The 7,847-nt window shown below is 39.5% G+C and overlaps 1 protein-coding gene across 2 annotated transcripts; it reads right to left on the reverse strand.

The window, feature by feature from the left end:
• Positions 1-1,004: 1,004 nt before the first annotated feature.
• Positions 1,005-7,308, reverse strand: ncam3 (neural cell adhesion molecule 3). 2 transcript variants are annotated; one of them, XM_026369849.1, is made up of 16 exons: positions 7,106-7,308; positions 6,612-6,683; positions 6,301-6,498; positions 6,045-6,182; positions 5,620-5,763; positions 5,413-5,530; positions 4,966-5,120; positions 4,675-4,808; positions 4,413-4,548; positions 4,096-4,263; positions 3,871-3,990; positions 3,431-3,558; positions 3,163-3,331; positions 2,837-3,032; positions 2,580-2,708; positions 1,005-2,011 (listed from the first exon to the last, which is right to left on the reverse strand). In XM_026369849.1, the coding sequence occupies exons 1-16, from the start codon at positions 7,164-7,166 to the stop codon at positions 1,996-1,998; spliced, it is 2,082 nt and encodes a 693-aa protein (XP_026225634.1). In that variant the 5' UTR covers positions 7,167-7,308; the 3' UTR covers positions 1,005-1,995. The 2 variants fall into 2 exon arrangements, with proteins under 2 accessions (XP_026225634.1, XP_026225635.1); XM_026369850.1 differs by lacking the exon at positions 2,580-2,708 and having other exon boundaries at positions 3,431-3,560; positions 3,870-3,990.
• Positions 7,309-7,847: the final 539 nt, after the last annotated feature.

Consider the following 7,847-nt stretch of genomic DNA (forward strand, 5'->3'; position numbering starts at 1 on the left):
CATGTCTGCCAGACAGAGGAGGGACGCATGGTTTCAGTCTGGCATCATTAAGCTTTATACCAAAATACTCCACTACATGCAAAGATTAAAGTCTTACACATTCAGATATAGGCCTACCATTACTGCCACATATGCCTTTTGGATTATATTATGTTACTGCTGTTTCCATTTTCAGATTTATAAAGGTTTGTAACATGTTATTATTGAATTTGGAACAATTATGGCCACAAATGTATATGGTGTAATAGTGCTTTGTGTTGCATTACTGGTTTAAAGTAATGACAACAACATTTGGGTTTCCAGGTTGTTAAAAATACTCCTTCATCAAGAAAAAAGGCTGTAGGACACCTGTGTCCAGCAAGACTGTCCCCAGGAAGCTTTAAATCACAAAACTATTTGTGTGTATGTTGTCTTGTGGGTTTGAATACTTTATTTGTTTAATTATTTGTTAACACAGCCTGTTCCAGTTCTTATCTCATAAAGTTTGCAAACAGATATTAAATCTGAAATGTACAAACTGTGATTTAGTAACAGACATGGAAAGGTCTTTGCCACTGTTATGATATGAACAGCAACAGCAAAGAAAGGGAACAGAAAGTGACTTTTACTCATTAAATTTGAACATGGTGTTCAGTGAACTGTGAAACCACTGTATCCACACTCCTTGGTCACAGTTAAAGTAGGTGGGATCATAAATCCTGCACCTTTGGATGTAAGTGAATTAAATACTAAACTATATTCAGCTTGATGTAAAACAGGTCAGAAGTTAAAGCAGTCTGAGAAGTGACCTAAATGCAGTCTTTTCAGTCTACCCAACCATAAAAAACGAGCCTTATTCAGTAAAGGCCTCAGTCTCCTGGAGTTTGGATTGATATTACAGGCAAACTAGATTTAGACAGCTAATAAAGACCAAAACATTTAACGTTTTTCTTATTTATTTTACTGTTCATGATAGAGATGCTACTAAAAACATTCATTTGGTGAGCAAAGACGACATAAAACTGTTTCAAAGTATTTGCTTTATCAAACACAAAGCTTTAACAACAAGGCTATATACAATTATTTACAGTGTTCAATTTAAAACACTCCATTGTTATCAGGTCAGTTAAATACAAATGATTCTTCTTTTGCTTGGTAAAAGTCATGTGTGTTTCACAAACTGCCTATTATTACTGGCACTTACAATAAAAGTTGCTTTTAATTACATTTCCCCTAAGTAGATAGTTAGTTGGCAAAAGTCATATATGGCTTTAAATTCAAAGCCTCTCATAATTTACAATACTTCTACCTCATGTGTATGACTAAAAAACAAGAAGAATCATTATGTAGGTTTAGTTTAAGCTGACCCTTTAATTGGTTCATAGTACTGGTCAGTATCAGCATACAGTTTTATAAAACCTTAAAAAAATAACATATTTAGCTTTATGTAATCATCAGAAGAGCAACCCAGTGCTATCTTATTATAATGTTAATGACAAAAAGTGATTTGAAATAATATTAACACAAGCTAAAAAACTGCATTACACAAGTCATGATCGAAGAAAGAATAAAAAATAAGAATGCAGTAGGTAAACAAGTGTGGCATTTTTAGATAAGTTATCTATTCGAAGATTAAGTATTAACAACAGTTTTAACCTGTAAAACACAGACGTCACTATTACCCTGTAAAATGAGATTCTGTCCTCTAAGATGATCTTTATTGAAGCCACATGAAAGCAGACAGAACTACAAAAATACCAAAAAACTCCTGCCTGTATGTCTGCCTCCGTGTGAACTGGAAACGTGGAGATTTTCCCCCTGAGGAGAGATTAGGCTGAATGTAAGGCTCTGTCTTCTCTCCCTCCATCAGCACTGAGGTCCGAAACGTCCCTGTTGTAACACTGTCAGTCAGTCCAGCCAGTTTCCTTCACTGTGAACTTTCCCATGGCAGCTACTGTAGATCCAGTGGATCCCTGAATGTTTCTTGAATCACCTATTTCTGGTTTCGTGCAATGTTCATGGCTGTGTTTTACTGTGGGACAGAAATAGATTATTAATGAGATATATATATAAAAAAACTATATTAAAACATATTTTTTTTAAAAATCAGTTCAAATCAAAATTAAGTTATATTAGAGTCAAGTTAAATCCTTAATCCTGTGGTTTTGATTTGATATTTAAATGAGCAGGAATGCAACAAGACAAGAGTTTTATATTTTCTTCAAATCAGATCATGTTGTTGCCAGTCATGAAAATAGATCTATAAAACATTAGTGGTGGTAATTAATCTCTTAATTAAATATATTCTTCTTAACATGAGGGTGTTCAACAATTCGAAGTCAGTCAGTGATTCTGTGGCTACATGTAATAGCTGGATGATGCATGCTTTGACAGCCATTTAAGTATTTCTTATTTCCAGCAAAATGAAGAGATGTTTTTTTTTTTTTACCCAAAAGCACTGAAGCTATAGATGAGACAAATTACAGGGAACAATTCTACATTCATGTTGTAGGTTTAGGTCATAGGTGGAATATGTGGAGTAGATGTGCTTTTCACTGAGAGAACAGTTTCATTATTGCTACTGTAGTCAGTTAACATACTCATGTTTGGTGAGGGGGGCTTTGTCACAGGTGACCTCTTTGAGCTGCCCCCCCTCGTTGGTGAGTATCTGAACCCCTGTCTGTTGCAAACTGCCTCTTGGAGTGGATATACCCTTTAGCGTGACTTCTCTGCAGCCAGGACACACACAAACATGACTTGACTCATTATGATGACACTTTGCTGGCACACAAAAAGCTTTGTGCACATTTCCTGTATGTGACATAAGCACATGCCTTCTTTACTTTTGCCTACTTACCCATTAATGGTTCCCTCGACTTCTTCAAGCGTTTTCAGGCCTGGAACTTTCTGTCCAAAGAGTTTCACAGCAATGGTCATGATCAGGCCACAGCGATTTCTGTAGCAGCAGGTGGCGTCCACCACCAGAAACACCACCAGGAAGATCACCATGACGATGCCAACTACGCTGCCTTTGGTCATGCTGCTTGCTTTAGCTGTGGATGAGAAAGTCCAGATGACATTAAACATCCCCATTAGGGTCAAATTACCAGTCTTCTTCGTGGATCTTTTACACTACGTTACTGCTAATTGGAGTATTTGGAGGAGGAAGTAGTAGATGCATACAAGGTTGCTCTGCGATGGTGAAGTTGAACGTGGCAGGGATAGAGGAACCATTAGCATTGACTGCTGTGATTTCCAGTTGGTAGTCAGAGCTGAAAGCCAAGTCTCGGAGAAAGACAGAGTCCACTGTAGGTGACAGCTGCTTCTTTTTCCACTCAGTCCCTTCTTTATCCTGGTTAAAGAGAGTGCAGGAGTGGTTGAATGAAGGTGATTAACAAAAGGACCAAAGATGAGTTTTAGATGTAGATGAATACAAAGGCGCATCCCTCACCTGTCTGTATCGCATCATGAAGTGCATCAGAGGAGTCCCACCATCATCAATCTGTTTCAGAGGGACTGAGAAGGAGTTGCCCTCTACTTTCATCTTGTCAGACAACAAAACTGGACTGTCAGGTTCACCTAGAGATAGGATGCAGAATGAATATCAATTAACGCCTAATTAGATAGATGTAGGTATATTTACTAATTTAGGCTTCATAAATGTTGGTTTATTAATGATTAGATTGATTTCTCTGTGCACTTTACCTCCTGAGGATGGATGACAGTGGATTACATGGTGCCATCAGCAGCGTTAATGAACATCAGGCAGCAGATGATAGTGCCATGGATATGTTATGGTATGAAAGATGAACAAAAATAATTAGGGATGGCAGGTGAAAAGGAAAAGCCTAGTTTTCTACTTCTATTGCTGTTAGTAAGCGCAGCACTTACGAATTCCCTGAGTGCGAGCGTTGTTTGTGTCTGAGAACTGCCCCAGTCCAACTGCGTTAAGGGCAGCCAAACGCACTGTGTATAACGTGTATGGCTTGAGTGATGTGATTACCAGGGGACCTAAAAACACACACAGAAATACACTGCTTCAGTCACTATATAGTAATTCTTATTTATACGTGTTTCTATGTCACTGGTTGTTTTTTAGTGAAGCAGATGATCTACCTGAAGCTGGTACTGTGACCTCCTTCCACTGTTCTGCTTCACTTTGTCGCCACTGCAGGACAAAACCTGTGATTGGTGTTCCTCCACTGACAGGTGGGGTTTTGAGTGAGAAGAGGATTGAGGTCGGACCAGGCAAGACTGACAGATAGTGAGGTGCACCAGGCTGAGCTGTGGGAAAGAAGGCAAGGAGGAGGATTGGCAAATATAGTAAAATAGAAATCATGGCATAGTTGAAATTAAATGTATCTGAGTGAAACATGGTTACAGCTACTCTCTAGCTAAGATTACTTATTACAGATCAAAATATTAATACTTACTGCGTATCGCAACATCTCTTGATGCATTTCCAGAAACACTGACTGCCATGCAGGAATACAGTCCACCATCAGAGGGCATCACCTCATCTATCACCAACACACTATCGACAACACGGACACCACCAGATGTAGAGTCCTGAAAGAGCAAGAGAGATAGATAGAGAGATAAAATAAAAGATAGAGAGATAAAATACAAAGCAACATCATTAGTCATAACTCACATAATGATTTGTAAACTGTGTATATCCATGTGCACTCTTACCAGTGTGCGTCCATTGTGCTTGTTAACCCAGTGTAGCTCGGGTTGAGGATGTCCAGAGACGTTACAGGACACAGATACACGCTCACCCACTGATACACTCAGCTGCTCTGCTGACACAGTCACCTCTGGAGCCTCTGAAATGAAACCATTAGAGGAACCATTAGCATCTTGATTATCATGGCAGTAAACATCGACTTCAAATTCAAATGTTCAGCAACACATGTACGAGGGTCACTAAGGTACAATAGGATAAGATAACAGGTCAAAGTGGCATAATAAGGACAAACCAACCAAAGACATGAAGCATGATGGTGGCACTGTCCTCAGATATCTTGTTTGTGGCAGTGCAGATGTACTCCCCAAAGTCGGCCCTGCCAACAGACCGTATGGTCAACTGGCTGCGGTCTGAGTTGAACTGATGATGTGAAGGGTCAAATGTCACTGGCCTGAAAACAAGAAACAAAATCCAAAATGCCTATTGAGTGATGCTGTAGGGACGATTTTTAAATTACATATATACATATTCAGAGGGATACTATTAGATATTTACAGATCTTCAGAGAAAAAGAGTGATGTCACAGAGCACTGACATTGCTGAAGTTGTGAACATGTTCATTCTATATTAATAATGCACAGTGAGTGGCACTAGTCTGATTATGAACAATTCCATAACCCAGTTTAGTAGCTGATGATAGATTTGTCAAATAGGTTTAGATAGTTTTATAAATCCAGTCTTACATGGTCCAGGTAATATTGGGTTTTGGTAGACCATCCACCAAACACACCAAGGAAACGTTGGTTTCTGATCCGGCCATTACTTTTTTTACCTCTTCTCTCAGGCGCACTTTAGGAGGAGCTGCAGGAGGGGGGTTGTATTTTAAGCAAAATGATGTCAAATTTACATAAACGGAATATTTTACTACTCGTTTCCTATAATCTACTCACAGTTGACGACAACGGAGATGACGAGCTGCTGAGAGATGGGCCGTCCTCTAATGTGGGCCTGACATGTGTATGTCCCTGCGTCCTCTCTCTTAACTTTTTCAATACGAAGTGTGTTATCAGACAGTCTACGCACATGTGCTCCCACTGAAGCGAGGGAAGGAAGCAGAAAAGACAAACACACAAATAAAGTTGTGTGTCTTGATGAAGTCCATCACTGCAGATGGACAATACAACAACACTGCAAAGCTCAGTCTGCTGCACAGTGTAGCCAGCACAGTTATTATCTTAAAATATTGAAGGTAAGGGTGAGCTAATATATGTTTTTTATGTAGGGGTTGCATTTAACATGAGGGAATATTAAGATTTACAATTTTCACTTCTGATACTGAAATCTGCAAGTCCCAGGTGGTCCAATCTGATCATACCATTGGAGGAGATTTCTTGCTTGTCTCTAAGCCAGTGAACATTCACAGCTGGCTGGCCAGTCACCAGGCACGGCACTACCCCAGCTGAGCCCTCCAGAAACTCATGGTAGGTTTTGGTGCTTCCAAATGATGGACCCTCTGATGAAAGAAAAGAAAAGTTCACATCGTCAGCAAAACCAAATTTAAGACTCCTACTCGCTAACAAAAGATCCTGGTTGACTATTTTACAGTGAGTGAGTGCACAGTTGTCACATACCATAAACGTAAAGCGTTATTAGGGTGCTATCACGGTGTCCGTTGTCAAAGGAACACAGACAGGTATATTTGCCCGCATCTTCTAGTTTAGCCTTCTTAATGATCAATTTAGAGGAAGTCTCATCTATTGGTGACACAATGTCATCATCGTCAATGTCTTCCCCATCCTTCTGCCACGTTATGTCTCCCTCTCCACCAGCTACAACAGGATATACAGGAGACAAGAGACAAAAGCAGAAGAACGTCAAGCTGTACAGTTTCAGAAATGAAGACAAGTCTAATTAGTTGTCAAATCAAATAGAAATCACCCACCTTTGCACAGGAGGAGGATCTCCTCTCCCACAAGGAAATCCTGCTTACTGGTGATGATGTCCATCTTTGCATCTAGATGAGAAGAATTACTTTTAAGAAATTTGTTTCTCCTTCTTCAAAAAGGTATTTAGAGAACCGCACCAATGAATCAGCACAAAAAAGTTCATTCTTCTACATTTACTCATACTAATTATGGGTTTTGGTTCTGATTTTTTGCTGCACTAATGTTTTGAATCACATGCACAAAAACTTTTTCGTTGATTCTGTTTACACGGGCAGAATCCAGCTGAAACCTGTGTTTTCCCTGTTTATACAGACATGGATACTTTAGATTTGAGACAAAAACTGTCAGATATTGGTTATTTCCTGAGTCATTTCCTGCTTACACTTTAAGGCGCTCAACATCTCAACAGTCAGTCATACAGTGTCTATCAAAACATATCATTACAACTTTGTGTTTGTTGTTAAACCTCAGTGATGTCGACAGCTCTTACCTGTGCTATACACCACCACCAACAGAAGCAAAACCAGTTTCAGGAGAGCTGATTGGCTCATGGTTGCACTAGCTAGCTGCAGACTACCAGTCCTTCAAGATTTCAAATCAAAAATCCACTGTCAAAATCTGCCTAATATCCTCTACAGAGCCAGCTGCAAATTCCAGGTGACACCCTGACAAGCAAACACCTGCTGCTGCCAATGCTACTGTAATGACTATGACAGGGAGAAGTTATGTGTCAGACATTATATAGGGGCACAAGAGCAGAGATGAGAAGAAGCGTGAAGAGGGGTGGGGCAAGACAGAGAGAAAGAGAGAGAGTGAGAGAGAGAGTGGTCTCTCATCCCTCCTATAACCCCAACATAGTGACTGTTGCTCATTCATGGAGAGAAAAGGGAGGTGGTGACTGAAAGACGTCTGCCCCCCTGCATTCTTTTCTCTTTTTTCTCTTAACTCATTTTTCAACCTTTCTTTTTTTTTTTGCCTGCACCTTCTCCTCTCCTCCCATCTTATTCTCTCTCTCTCCATCCTGTATCTCCCTCCAGTTTACAGGATGAAAGCAGGGGAGGTAGCCATCCATATATATATCATATCTTTTTCCACTCTCATTTAAAACATGTCACAGATTTTTCAAGTACATGCTTAAATAAATCTCAGCACAAGACCACAAGAGACACCATTGGCTTTTTCATGCCACAAAAACTTTGGTCAAAGTTTATAATAAAATAATAAATTAATTC

This window comes from Anabas testudineus, chromosome 16 (assembly GCF_900324465.2).
Source record: "Anabas testudineus chromosome 16, fAnaTes1.2, whole genome shotgun sequence".
NCBI lineage: Eukaryota > Metazoa > Chordata > Actinopteri > Anabantiformes > Anabantidae > Anabas > Anabas testudineus.